Below are 15,392 nucleotides of genomic sequence, written 5' to 3' on the forward strand. Positions count from 1 at the left end.
GGGAAAAAAAAGAAATAGAAAAAATCGAAAATCGAATATCGTTTTAAATTTAAAAAAAAAAAAAAAAAAAAAAAAAAAAAAAATAAAATTATTATTTAAATAATAAATAAAAATAAAAAAAAAAAAAAAAAAAAAAAAAAAAAAAAAAAAAAAAAAAAAAAAAAATAAAAAATAATTTTTTTTTTAAATTTTTTTTTTTTTTTTTTTTTTTATAATATCAATTTTTTTTTTTTTTTTTTTTTATTTTTTTTTTTTTTTTTTTTTTTATTTTTTTTTTTTTTTTTTTTTTTTTTTTTTTTTTTAAATAAAAAACAGAAAAAAATAAAAAAAAAAAAAAAAAACCGATCGAACCGATTAAATAATAAAAAAAAAAAAAAAAAAAATTAATAAATTAATCGGTTGATTTTTTTTTTTTTAAAAAAACTCTCCTCCCTAATTTATAAAATTTATAATCTATGTATAAAATAATTATTTAATTTATATATATATAGTTTAATTAGTTATTAAAAATATATATATATTTTTATATTTAAAAAAGAAATTTTTAATGAAAATTAAAAAAATACTTAAAACTTTTTATATAATAAAAATTAACGCAAAAAAAAGAAATAAATAATATAATATTTAGAAATTAATAAAATTTTGTGTTAAAAATTTTATTTTTTAAAATAAATATAATATTTATAAATTAATAAGCTTTCATCTTAAAATTTTTATTATTGAAATGAATAATATAACATTAAAAGACTCATAAATTTTTGCCTCAAAAAGTCTATTGTTAAAGACGAATAATATAATATTTACATTTCATTTATTTTATGAAAATATAATTAATATATAAAAAAATATTTTTAATTATAATATTTTATTAAAATAAAAAAAAATAAATTTCTCTTTAAAAAATATTTTAAAAAAAATAACTTAATTGTTTCTTTAACCTTCCAGAGAGCCCAAAAGTAAAGATAAAATTTTCCCCGCATCGCCTATCCCTTATTCGCAGTTTATGTGTGGGGGACCAAATATCGGTGTTATGACATTCCCAGAATAATTATCTGCTTAATCTCCACATCGATTTCTAGAGAAGAGAATCCGAATATCTTCTTTGCATTTACGAGAGAATATTTTTTTGTCTTCACATCAACTTTCACTTCCAGCCTGCGAATGCCTTTTCTTAATTATCTAATTTTATCTTCTTATTACAATTAAAGTATATTAATTGTTATTAAACTGAGTGGATTTAATTATCACATAAATTTTTAATAAATTATAATTTAGTCTTGAGATTTAATAAAATTTATAATTTAATTTTTATATATTTTTAAAATTAAATAATTTAATAACTAAAATTTTATAAAATTATAGTTAATTCTTCTACTCAATTTGTCATTTATTACGGTAAAAATGATTAAAATACCCTTAACTTTATATATTTTTAATTTAAATAATTTAGTTCTTAAAATTTTATATTATAAACAAAATAATTTAAATGAAGGGATTATTTTGTTTATAAAGTTGAATCAATCGACTATTTTGTAAAACTTTAGGAACTAAATTATTTTAGTTTGAAAATAAAGAGTTAAGAGTATTTAGATATTTTTATTATACTTAACGGTCAGATTGAGGGAATAAATTATAGATTTATTAAATTTTAAGAACTAAATTGATTAGTTTTGAAAATATATGAACTAAATTATAAAATTTTAATTTACCTTTTTTTAACTATGATTTTAATTATTATGAGGTAGAAAATATGTAAAAAATGCAATAGTATTACTTAAATAATATTTACTGGCTTCTAATTGAAGCAAACTACAAGCATCAAGAGCCATGCAATTAGAAAAAGAAAAGGTTGAACAGGATAATGGTAAGCTTTTTAAAGTACATGCATATGCTTATAGTATTCTGAATACCTTAGAGAAGGAATAATACCTTGCCAATCTCCCCACTAACCCACTTAACGATTTTCCAACTCGTATCCAGGATTCCCAAATTCCACCAATTTGAGTTATTCTGATCACTCTTTTGGACCACTTTCTTAAGCAATAATAACTCAATCTAAAAGTTAACTCACTCAGGTATGATATAACATTGAAAATGGATTAAGTCTAACTGAACATCAAAAGTTAGCTTAAGCAAAGATTGCCAACCCTTTATATTAAGTATTTTTGCCTTATAACCGATGGATGTAGGACAGCATTATCTGATGAAGATGATCTCTTCTGTGCCCTAAAAGCATCATGTTTTGCCTGAATGACATCATTATATATATGCTTGGATAAGCAGTGGGCAGCAAATATTGGACCAAAAGTGTATTATATATTGTTCTATTCACTCACACAAATGGCTGAACTAGTGGGCAGGCAAAGTCTCAAACAGCACCTCCAAAATCAATGAAAACGACGATTAACAGAAAACAAGAATGGAAGATTACTTAAAATATACCAATAGGGGATCAAATATGCTCACCACCTCATATAGCAGATGTCACTTCATGCAAGTGGTGGGTCAGCACTTACTCATATAAATACCCCAAGTAAGCGAGCTATTATTGGACTATGCACTCATAGAGCTGTTATATTTACTCTATTATTTGGAGGTGGGTCTTCTTGCACTATGTATCTTCTTTTTTTTTGTTTAATCTGAATTATTGTTATCCCATTTAAGATATTGGAGCTCCCATCATATTTCAAATCTGTGTGGTTATTATCGATGGATTTGGTGTTGCTTTCATCATAGATGATTATATAATCAATGAGAAATCTTGGAATATGCTTTAACTTCGATAATTGGGTACCTCTATTTAAGCATTTGGTCTTTTGCTGGCTCTTCCATTGTATTTCTTGATGGGTTCATTAGGTTACCAAAAGTGTTTCTTTCTTGTGTCAACTTTCCTTTCCTGTATTTACATTACAGTATGTTTAGGAAAATTTTCCAATCTTACAAGGGCCTGTTGCAGGCACCTATCCGGAGATGGACACTGATGGGAGGAGGGCCAATGGACTCAAATATGAGTGCTTGCTTTTTGGTATATACGACCTTGATATTTCCTGATTTTTTGAGAATTGTACACAAATCAAAAGGTTCAAATTTCACGTTTTCTTGGTATCCTTTTCAGATATGGATGATACTTTATACCCTATGAGCTCAGGTCTCAACTTGGCTTGCCGCAAGAACATAGAAGGTAAGCAGAAATTATGGTAACAATGGCAGCACAGCAGAAATCAACTTATTTTTTGTAATTTTATGTTGAGCTATTTTTTACTGCAGAGTTCATGTTGCATCACTTGCATATTGAAGAAAGTGAAGTACCAAGGATGTGCCTTGAATTGTATAGAGAATATGGAACGACTATGGCTGGTCTGAAGGTGAAAAATCGTTTCCTGCATGGATTACTCTGTAAAATCCATCCCATGTTCTTTTATTGTTATTCTGGAATCTAATTGGTCTCAGCAATGAAAATCAGGCTCTTGGTTACGAATTTGATGATGATGAGTTCCATGCTTTTGCTCATGGAAGATTACCTTATGAAAAACTGAAGCCTGATGCTGTATTAAGGAACCTTCTACTTTCCATGCCTCAGAGGAAAATAGTATGTGAAGTCATGTTCAAAATTCCATTCTTTCAGATAAACAAGTAGATTGTACAGATAACACCATATCTTTGCAATCTAACAAGTGATTTTGGTGTTTTCAGATATTCACTAATGCTGACGAGGCGCATGCAGCTGAAGTTCTGAAAAGGTTGGGATTGGAAGATTGTTTTGAAGGAGTCATATGCTTTGAAACCCTTAATCCTCCTACTGAAACTGCTAATTACACGGATGCATTAGATAATGATGCAGTCCTTGCAGGAGGTGAAGCAGAGCATAAAACACTTGATGATGCTAAAAAAGAAAGTTCCCACTCCAAGCCACGAATCCTCTGTAAACCCTCTTTAGAGGCCATTGAAGCAGCTATCCGAATCGCAAATGTTGACCCCAAGAAAACGGTAGAGACTTGGGATTGAGACTTCTCTAAACTTTAGCATCTATCTGCCTAATTTTACCCTCAGAGAAATGATATTCTTTTCTCTTTTTCCTTCTCAGATCTTCTTTGATGACAGTGCTAGAAACATTGCAAGTGGGAAAGCAGCAGGACTTCATACAGTCATTGTAAGATCTCAATTTTGCTTTGATCGCAAAAATCAAAACTCTGTATAAATTTCGACCCATCAAAGTCATGAGAACCTATGCGCAGATCACTTCGTCATATAAAAAATGCATTAAATCAAAGAAGATATATTTAACATGTCTGAATCATGATGGCAGGTAGGGAAGTCAGTCCCAGTGCCAGGCGCAGACTATGCTTTGAGTAGCATCCACAATATCAAAGAAGCAATACCCGAAATATGGGAGGGTGAAGGAGAACAGCAAGAGCAGGTTATCCAGCCCAGTGCTGTTGAAACAGTGGTCCTCGCTTAGGTTTCTCTTCAGTTCACACATACAAAAATCCTGGTATCAAGCGGACTGTATGGTAAAGGCTAAAAGAGTGGGAAAATAGTAGATGATGCTTAATTCAAAACCACCATGCAGATTTCATAATAAAACCTTATCAGAGGAGTTAAAAGATCATTGTATTTGACATGTTCATGCAAAAAGCCAAACTCATAGTTGGTGGCACTACCGCACTAAAGAAAAGGAAAATATGGTTACAATTAATCTAACAAGGCTCTGTTCAGTTGAGAGTGTAACACACAGTATTTGCATTTATTTTCACATAACAATAGTAGGTGCACTTTTATCATGAGCCGACAAAGCATTGTTTTAATTTCTCTGAACTAAAATGGATGATGTTTCAGATACATGGTATTGTAAAAAACCATTCCACGATCAAAAAGGACATAGATCTTAAGAAAATTGGGATGCACAATCAAGAAATTGCAGTCCAGTATCGTAAAACATAATCTGTGAGCACATAGATCAGCCATCCAACGGTAGCTCACCACAATTGATAATCCTGCATGGTGCTCGAGGGTTATCTGACCTGCTTGTCTCTACAGATTCCAGTTTCCGAACAACATCCATTCCATCAATGACATTTCCAAACACAACATGACGGTTGTCCAACCATGGAGTCTACAGCAGATGAATTAAGAAGGTTATTTAACAAAAAACATAAAAGTTGCCAGCTTGACGTAAGAAAACATTTTATCTACATTTAAAAGAACGCAAAATCAATAGAAAGAACTACAAAATCTGGCCAGCCTGGCCCTGGATATCCAATGAAGTCAAAGATGAAGTTAGATGCAAAGTCATACAAAAGAATAAGAATGCAGCAGTCATCTCACCTTTACTGTACAAATGAAAAATTGGCTTCCATTTGTATTAGGGCCTGCATTAGCCATGCTCAAAACTCCAGGTCCAACATGCTTCACTGTTGACAATAGCTAACATATCAGTACTGTGCCAAGAATTCCCTCCCAAGGACTCCCATCAAATTGCCCATATCAAAGAAGAAAAGATGAGAGTGAAAAAACAATGAAGTTCCATAGGAGTTCAATACAGATATTCAGACTCTAGCAAATACTCACGATCAAAGCTCTCATCTGCAAAGCTAGAACCATATATGCTAATTCCTCCAGTTCCCTGCAGTTCGTCAACGCAACAATTTCTGCTCAATAAAATCAGTCTTCTACTAATGATGCAGCATATTTCAGGCCACACACACATGCAGAGAGAGAGAGAGAGAGAGAGAGAGGGTTTACATTGCCTTCTGTGAAATCCCCTCCCTGGATCATGAAATCTTTAATAATACGGTGGAAAGAGCATCCTTTATAACCATATCCCTTCTCTCCTGCATATGATTTTTTTGCACTGTTGATAAAATGCAATGCCACATAATTACATCCCAGAAAACAAGGATGCTTTTGTGGTATGACTAGCCAAATTGAGAAGAGCTTACCTGTGCACAAGGCACGGAAGTTCTCAACAGTTTTTGGGACAACATCTCCAAAAAGGCCCATCACAATTCTTCCTGCAGGTTCACCTCCGATATCAACATCAAAGAAGCACTTGGTTGTAACTTTTGCTTGCAGCTCAACATCCTGATACAATAGAATTACATAAAACACAATAGACCGATACATATATACCAATATTAAAGCAAATTTCAAAGCGCAGAAAACATAAGAGGAATAACTCTGTAGAAGTTAGAATGGTACCACCATGTTCAATTCCAAAAAGAAAAGAGGTGATTACTGCATATTTCAATTAAAAAATACTTAATTCCTAAAGAAGGAGACAAACAATTCCTTGCTTGTTCATGTTAACAACAGACACATCAAAACATTTTGAGGAACAAAATACCGTATTGGGCTGGAAAGTGAAATATCAGTTCCTAATGTTGATTTACTTCATATTGAGCAAATTCATTTGGAATTTGAGACCAAGCTCAAGAGTCAGCAAGAATCATCAACACAAAGCTAGAAAAACATGGACCACCATCTCCGTTCTCCACAGCAGTTATAACTCTACAATCCATACCATCATTCAACTTGGCATATATAGCAAATAAATGAATTCAGATCTTGATGTGTCCAGATGTCAAAATTCTCTCTTCAATTGCATGTGACAGTAATTTGTTACTAAATAAACAAAATGCCAAGCAGCGAGATAAAATAAAGATGTCACATTTGTCATCGAGTTGATGCAGGCCATTCTCCTTTGCTTAACAGCAGGCGCTTTAAAAAGCTGTGTGATGGGGACACTCAATGCATAGTGAGATCTTGATGTCAATGCTCTTCCAGCTAAACTCAAAGTTGCTTTAGATATCACAAATGGCCCACTCAGATTTGTAACATCTAGACCAAGATTACCCTGCCAGGGACAAAATGAACTCAAATAAAATAAAAATGAAGATCTAATATATTATGAAACTGTGCAAAAACCTACCTTTTCACGTGAGCTACTTGATCATTCTTTATCCAACTTGTACTTTTCAGCAGTAATTGTCAGTAACATATAAACCTTTTATCACAGAATGATACCTAGCTAATTTCATCATTTCCTTCCCTTTTAATGAATTGGTATTGGTTAGAAAGAAGTTACCAATAACCTTTTGTCTTCAATTCTTTGAGAGTTATGAACCTTAAGAATAGAGAAATAGCAGAAAGGTCGGTATTATTTGAACAATATGAGATTACAATGTTGCACATTTTGTGTCCAAAACACATGAAAAGAGTGTCTATTTTATTCTGTCATTCGCTGCAGATAATCCTACAGACAAAGCAAAAAATTCGATAATAAACTCAAGTACACACTCTGTGTAGTACACAGCATGCCAAGCAAGCAGCCTAAATATGGAACCCATGAACTTATAATTACAAGACAATGTTCCCAGCAACAAGCCTAAATGGCAAATAACTATCCTAAAATTTACCACTGGGAGAAAATTACATATCAGCACCTGTCATAAATTTTCTCCTTTGAATAACTGTTATGAATTTTGCGTCTCCCTACCGAGGTTAGGAAGTGGTTTTAGCTTAGGCCACGCGTCAGAAACAAATCGTTACATAGCCAAACGTCAGTAGCAAGGAAGAGCAGACAGAGGCCTTTTCTCCATAAATTAGGAATTTTTTTTTATAGATATATCAAAATTACAAAAACAAAAAGAAAGATAGAGTATGGGTAGAACCAAAATCACTAAAAATGGGTTCTTGAAGGTTTCAGTTAGCTATCAACACCATGGCCCATGGTAGAAACTTGCTTCACGGTTATGATTACATTGAGCTATAGCAGTGAACAGATATATGGGAATTACTGAGTAAAAGACTGACCTTAACCACAAGGCGAGGGTTATGCACCAGTTGCACTGAGAATGTAGAGGCCATTTGGCTCCTTGAATGGAATGGTATTCTGGGTTTGTCTTGGCAGGTTAAAGATAAGACTCTGCTAGCAGAAGACGAGATAGATGTTGGAGAAGAAACGAGATGAAAGAAAAAGGCTTGGACACCTTGGGAGAGGGGTTTTTAGTTTTATTGTGCGTCTCGTTTTCTCCGATGAGCTCTTAAAATTATCCGCCACTCATTCATTTGCTGGGCCCGAATGCAGAGCGGCCTTCCCCAACCTCTAAGCCCAGATCTTAAAATAAACCTGATTACCACTGGCCCACAGTAACGGTTGATATTAATTTTTTTTTCTTGAGTCGATTTGGTTAATTAACAAAATACAAATAATAAAATTTGTATTTCTATATAAGTTTTATTATTTTTATATTATTTAATTTAAATATTTAAATATTTTTATTTTTTATTTTAATTTCATATTTTATTTAATTTCTTTTTAATATTATTTTTTTTCCGGATTAATTTCTAGTTATGCGCTTGACAGAGACCAAAAACTTCGCAAGCATAGAGGAAGTGCCAATCGTTGAACCAGGAAGGTAATTTTGTGTTGATATACACACCAATCTCATCCTCCTTTCTTGCACGTATTCATCAAATGCTTCTCCAACTTTTTGCCGCATTAACATCTGCCTTGTGCTTATTTCTTTTCCAGCAACTTCCCGCATCTTTTGCGACAAACACCTAGCGAGCACAACAGCATCTTCCACTGCTGCTGAGCCTCCCTGTCCGATGAATGGACCCATTATGTCCATGGAATCCCCGGCCACCGTCACAGTTCCTCTCTGAAACTTTGCTACAAGCATTTCCCACGGTGTGCGACATCTCAGGTGCTTTAGAGACAATGAAGTCAGTTCGCAGTTTTTTATCATGTCTACTTTTTCTGGTGGGAAAATTTTATTTAATGAGCTCTAAACCTTTGGGGAATGTTGAATCTGTAAATACCCATAGGATAAAAAGTTATGAATGAAATTAAGGCTGCATTAATTCTAATTATTATTATTTTTTTTAATTTTGCACCTTTAGTGTTAAACTTTTGAAGTAGGAACCAAACCAGCTTATCATCAACAGGAATTCTCCCACACAAAGCTTTGCCTTTCCTGATTCGGACTAACTGAGGAGCAATCCATGACCATTTGGATAATTTGTAAATCCGCTCGATACGCATAAAGAGAACACCTAATGGGCTCCATCACATCCAATCAGAGCCTTGGCCCTAATTGAACTCCCATTACTCAGTTGCAGAATTGGAAAGGAGGTTGACTTGTCTAAGTTCACAGAGACCATCTCACATCCAAAGCGTATACTGCCAAGCGGAAGATCATCTGCTAGAGCTTCGATTAGATCACCCCGTTTTATGCAGCAAGCTTCACCTATCCTGCCAAATGCTTAACAGATTTCAATATACGTCCTACATTTTCTATTAAATTTTTTTACAAGATTATGAAAATACTTAACGCGAGAGCTGCTTCTTTGTTACTTTGCCTGGTCAAGCTTGGGTTCACCTTTGACTCAAAACACAAAATGAATGGTAAAATCTATTTATTAAATATATGAGTTCACTTAATTATATTTTATATTTATAAAAAAAAATTATTACGTGAATTTTTTTTATTTAAATTTAATTTATTGTAAATTTAAAATACAATAAATATAATGAGACTTATTTATTAAATATATAAATTAAATATAATTATATCTTAAATTTATAATAAATTAAGTCTAAATAAAAAGTACATTCGTAATCCATTTGTGATGATATTCAAGATGGAAAGGAAATTTTTTTTTTTTTTAATGATATTTAAACATTCGGCACTTTAAAAAAAGACTAATTTAAGCACACTCTTAAATGGGAAGTGCGATTGGTCTGAGTTTGGATCCAACTCCAAGCTCGTCTAGTGCTCGCCAACCATAGGTAAGGATAGCAATACCAGCTCCTGTTACACGCATGCAGGGTTTCTGATCTTTCTAACACCAACTTCTAATACCCTTCCTGTTAATAATTTATGGCAAATTGTCACAAAAAAAAAAGGCAAAATTAATTCATATATTCTAAATGATTAGACTGACTGTTTTAATATTAATTGGTTGATGAATTCCATCATGATTTATTATGGGTTGAATTATATAAAATTAAATGAGTGTTATTTCGAGTAATAATAATAAGATTTAAAATGAGTTTAAGTATTAAAAATATTAATTGAGTTTGAATTTAAATATAATAATTTTTACGGATATCATATAGTTACCATATATTAATGATTTTACTCATTAATTAATACTAGTTTTGATATGTCATTAATTAATACTGGTTAAGAAGCTCTAAGTCTATAACAATTTCTCCTGAAAATATGATACCGAGATAAATAATTTGGAAGCACTAGCAATTTAATTGATCAGGAGAAAAACAATTCACAATCCAATATCTTATGATTTTAGGTTTAGATTTGTTGTCTAATGATACATGCATTTTATAGAGTCATTTAGATTAAATTTCATATTCATTTTATTGATATGTTAGTTATTTTTAGTTGATTTTATGAGTTATTTAGCTAATTTTTGAACTAAATTGTAAATTTTTGAACTAAATTGTAATTTTGTTTTTACTTTGTAGATAAAATGATATTTTTGAGAGACTAAAAAGTAATTGTGTAAGTGAGGAGTGATTTTCAAACCCAAAAGTGCCAAAATGAAACTTGAAAATTAAAAATTGTGAAGTTGCCGAAATCTTTATGGTTTGCTGCATAACCTGTGCAGTTTTGCATATGAACTAAAAGGAATTGAATATCTGCCAAAAAATCCGTAACTTGCTGCATAGCTCATGCAGTTTCACGGAGGAGACCTTACACCAGTCGAAACTTGCATAACCTGTTGCAAGACTTATGCACTTTCACGCCTTTCCTATGCAGCTTCACGGAAGAGACTCTGCAATTGCCGAAACTTGCACAACTGACTGTGCAACTCCTTATGCAGCTTCATGAAAAAGAATTTCCAGATGGCTGAAACTTGCATAAATTGCCGCATAACCTATGCAGTCCGGTCATGCACATTCACGGAAGGCTTCCAGATATGCCAAAATCTGCACAGCCTATGTAGATCTGCACAACTTCTGCACTTCCTCATTAATTGGCTGAAAAAGTAAATATTCTGACATGTATAATGACTTTATTTCAGCTCATTTTTAGCCTATCCTAGGATTTTTGTCAGGGGTATTTGAGCATCATTACATCACATTTTATGGGGGGAGAAGAATAATAAGGGAGAGAGGAAATTTTTTGGAGGAAGAAGAGAGAGAAAAGGGGAGCACGCCATTTTTGGACTACTCCAGCTGAGATTTTGACTCTTCTTCATCAGATTCTTCATACCAAACATCGGTTTTTCCAATTTTAATTTTACTTTTCATGTTTTATTTCTTCTTCTACATAAAATCTCTTGTATTGAACATAAATTATGAGTAGTTTTCTTTGATTATGCAGTTAGGGATATAATATTTGAGTTATTTTTGTAGATTTGAACTGAGTTAATCCCAATTTAATGAATTTATAAGGTTTAATTCATTTTTTATGTGCTTATTCACATGCTTAATGAAGAACTCCATTAAGTTATGTTCTTAATCCTTGGTTGAAGTGTCGAAAAGAGAAGACCAAGTGATAGATAATCAAGAAATTATACTTAACTAGCTTAGATCTAGAAATGGATTAAGGTTAAGAGGGATTAATAAATCGATTAAAGAACCTAATGGGTTTTGGTTGATTTTAACTCTACGAAAGTAGGATTAAATTAATTAAAGCACTATTTGTCTCTCTCAAAAGAGATTTCAAATGATTATTGAATTGATCTTCTTTAAACTCATAAATTTCATAAATTGAGCTAATTAGAAAAATCTCAAATTGACTTAAATATGAACCCTTAACTTTGCAATCGTCTTTTATTCCTTGTTGCTTTACTTTTGAGTACTTAGTTAAATCTTATTTCATCAATTTTTATTATTGATATTCTAAATTTCTTTATTTAGCTAATTATTAAATTAGTCATTATTCAAATTTGGTTTTGCATTTTCATACTTTAAATTTCAAAATTTCAAATTTCTTTTATCTGTTTAATTAAATTATAATTTTAGTATAATTCATTTTATATCAAAAATTCAATCATTAATATAACTTTTCGTGGGAATAATATCTTTTTTCATACTACTTGAACGACCCGTATACTTGCGATAGTCCACATCATCTAACGCATATACCAACCTTCACATGGTGAGTTCTCCCCAGTATACTAAAATCAGAGAATTATGGCCTGTCTGCAAAGTTTTAAATGCGATAAATAGGTTTAGTTGAAGAGTAAAAACTTTTGGCACTTGCAAGACACATGAATTACTTGAAAGAGGCACATCATAAAATACATTGACAGATTTTTGCTCAACTCAAGAGGTTTCTTTGTTCCTCAATTATTGGGTATAAAAGAAATTTTATTTTATTTTTAATTCTTCCTTTATCGACGTGTATTTACTGTCAATTTTCTAACAATTTTTTGTTTGGTCATTGATTTGCCCTTCTTCTTTTAGGCCTTCCTTGTTTGTATGTGTGTTTACTCTCCATATATATGCATTTTACTGGCCTTTTACAATTGGCCGAGCCATGTGATATGGCTCCTCATCATGATATTCTCAAACTAATTCTTAATTATTTTTCACTAATGCAATCAAAAGAAATTTTTGTTTAAACTCAATTTATTATGAATTTAAAATATAAATATATGAGACTTATGTATTTTAATAGATGAATTTCATCATACATATTATGTTTTGAGTCCATGTTTAAATAAAAAAAATCCACACATTCAAATCCTACTTTGACTTATATAGAAAATAATATCTTATTAGCACTTGTAAAATGCCTTTGTTGAAACTTCAGCATTACAAGAAAGAAATGTTTTATTCTTTGGAAATTTGACTAGTGGAAGATGCATCACCTTAAACAGTTAAAATAATGCAATTATTCAGGCCATAATTATGCAAAGTGGATACAATGTTGCTTTCATCGCTTTCTTCAAAACCCTAGCTAGGTTTCTCATAATCTTAGGCTACTATTGATGACTAATAAAATAATGACTTGGAGTTAAATCTTTGATGGGGTGCGGCTTGCCTTGATATCTTCAAGTGGGATTCATTCTTCTTTATTATAGCTGTATATGCTTGATGATCATAAATATGATGGGTAATGCAGGAAGAAAGTGATATATCACTTGCTCAAGAATTTGAAACAACTCTTTCATATTTTGTTGATGTAAAGCCTATTTTATGGATGCCTGTTCACCTAGTTGAAGGTAGACTCTGTAAGGAGATACAAACTAACCTCTCATGCATCCCGGAAGAAGCATAAAAGGGATTCACAACAATCTAAATGCTCAGTAGCGTCATTTACATGACTAAATAATTCATGCAGAGTGTGCATTTCATTTATGATTTCATCATGTAAATTATGATAGAACAAAAAATGCAATATGTTCTTGTCATTTCTAGCGATATTGGGCTCAAATATCCCATTTTCAATGAGACGATATGAGAAAAGAAGAGGAAGAAAAATTTTAGGAATTTATACACATCTACCTTGCATGATCTTTAGTTCATTTAGCGGGATTCAAGAATAATGATGGTGACGTTTTTGAGCTGAGGCAGCCATGCAGTTTATCTCTACAATCTCCCTTTTAACACTCTGTTTGGATGGAAGGAAAAGGGAGAGGAAAGAAAATAAACAAGGAAAAACAAATTGTTATTTTCATTTCCCTTGTTTGAAAATGGAGAGAAAATAAGGGGGGAAGGAAAATAACTTTTATTTTTCTTTTGTTATTTTCTCTCCAATTTGGAGAGAAAATAATAAAAGTGTTCCTTAATACATTAAAATTACTAAATTACCCTTTTAATTTTTTTTAAATACATAAGATAAAATTGTAAATTTATCTTATTTTTTATTCCTCTCTTTATTTTCTTTCTCTTTCTATCCAAACAATAACAAGGAAAATAACAAAAGGAAAATATCATTTATTTTCCATTCTTTATTTTCCTACCCCTTAAAAAACTTCCCAAACAGAGTGTAACAGTGTGTCAAAGCAATATACAATCAGAGTGTCTCCTGCTTAACTGGATGGCATATAAAAAATTAGGAAAAAAAGGAGGAAAATATATTTTTGGTTTAGGAAAATCTACCCCACAAGAAGCATTTTCATTGAGCCTACTTAAAGTTGCATCTATATTGATAGATAAGGTATCAACTCGATAGGTAGTAGGCTGCTTATGGGAATGGAAGGTCGTCATTGCCTAGTTTTGTCACAAAAAAAAAAAACTGCATATAGGTAAACTTAAGGGTATGAGATTGCAGGAAAATTGACAAACTAGATACATTATATAAATTTGTTTAACTATTTTACAGGGAGTTGTGACATCAAATCTTAATAGAATTGGGATTCACAAAATTGATAATCTATGACAAGTAGTTTTTATTCTTATAATGAATTTAATAAAGATTGATAACCTAAGTATTGTCTGTGTTGTGGGTCTAGGTTGTTTAAAGAAGTTCACATTTCGAAATTGACAATACAACTCAAGACATTATCTTGGCAATCTAAGCATCTAGCAGACCGCAATCAATGGTGATGAATAATCAAAGGGTAAAAGGTCGGATAAAAAAAAAAAAATTCCCTTTGTTACATAGTGCACTAGGCCACTGACTGGGGTAATAAACTAATAATTGGGCATGGGCCATTGGCCTGTAGGCTGAAAGAGAAGAAGGAGAAGTTAAACTGCGACCAAGGACACAAATCAACTGGCCTGGTGGGTCCAATATGACAGGGACTTGGCCTTGTTCAGTTACTGGCACACTGGAATTGGCAATTTAATGGGAACATCATTGACATTATTTACAGGGCATGCAAGATGCTTGCTTGAGAGTTGAGAGATAGGTTCAAGAATTAGGAGCATTTTCTTTGCATTGGCAATTCGTATTTTTGTCCAACAACATGACTTTCTAATCGAATTCTTTTAAACGCGCATTGGACTTTTATTCTTGTCAAAATTTATCAGATTTAGATAGTCAAATTGATTGAATTGTCTCCTTGGACTTGGATTTGGTTTCTGATAGTAGGCTGTAGCAGAAAAAAAAAAAAAGAAGAAGAAGAAAAAGGTGGAAGACGGAAGACTTCTATTGCTTTTCCAGAGCCAATCGATTATAGTGCCACACATTTGACTAATGATTTTGAAAATAGGTGTTGCTATTTTCATCATTCCTGGCTTTGCCAGTGCCTGATAGCTGCCGCTCATGATTTGTCACGAACCGGAGAAAATTTCCTCTGCTTCTTGCGCTTTCTTTTCCTCTATTCAAAAAAACCACAGTACCTGATGTACCGTTGCAGTTAATAATTCAGCCATCAAGTTCATGTCTCGAACTGTAAACAGTTAAAAATTTTGAAATTTTCTTATAATGTAAAATTTCAAAAATTCAAATTTTAACGGCTTCTAT

At 32.0% G+C, this 15,392-nt stretch overlaps 2 protein-coding genes across 4 annotated transcripts; one reads left to right on the forward strand and one right to left on the reverse strand.

Moving 5' to 3' along the window:
- Positions 1-2,466: 2,466 nt before the first annotated feature.
- On the forward strand, positions 2,467-4,728 carry LOC110661702 (uncharacterized protein C24B11.05). 3 transcript variants are annotated; one of them, XM_021820411.2, is made up of 8 exons: positions 2,467-2,596; positions 2,957-3,025; positions 3,116-3,181; positions 3,268-3,365; positions 3,464-3,589; positions 3,694-3,987; positions 4,085-4,150; positions 4,307-4,728. In XM_021820411.2, exons 1-8 carry the CDS (start codon positions 2,482-2,484, stop codon positions 4,457-4,459), a joined length of 987 nt encoding a protein of 328 aa, XP_021676103.2. In that variant the 5' UTR covers positions 2,467-2,481; the 3' UTR covers positions 4,460-4,728. The 3 variants fall into 3 exon arrangements, with proteins under 3 accessions (XP_021676103.2, XP_057995959.1, XP_057995955.1); XM_058139976.1 differs by lacking the exon at positions 2,467-2,596 and adding an exon at positions 2,659-2,790; XM_058139972.1 differs by lacking the exon at positions 2,467-2,596 and adding an exon at positions 2,810-2,856.
- Positions 4,717-8,028, reverse strand: LOC110661703 (peptidyl-prolyl cis-trans isomerase). The gene is made up of 7 exons (XM_021820412.2): positions 7,813-8,028; positions 6,668-6,853; positions 5,940-6,081; positions 5,743-5,831; positions 5,569-5,623; positions 5,326-5,411; positions 4,717-5,113 (listed from the first exon to the last, which is right to left on the reverse strand). The coding sequence occupies exons 1-7, from the start codon at positions 7,864-7,866 to the stop codon at positions 4,958-4,960; spliced, it is 768 nt and encodes a 255-aa protein (XP_021676104.2). The 5' UTR covers positions 7,867-8,028; the 3' UTR covers positions 4,717-4,957.
- Between the last annotated feature and the right edge of the window lie 7,364 nt (positions 8,029-15,392).

The sequence above is a fragment of the Hevea brasiliensis genome, chromosome 2 (genome assembly GCF_030052815.1).
Source record: "Hevea brasiliensis isolate MT/VB/25A 57/8 chromosome 2, ASM3005281v1, whole genome shotgun sequence".
Classification (NCBI taxonomy): Eukaryota; Viridiplantae; Streptophyta; class Magnoliopsida; order Malpighiales; family Euphorbiaceae; genus Hevea; species Hevea brasiliensis.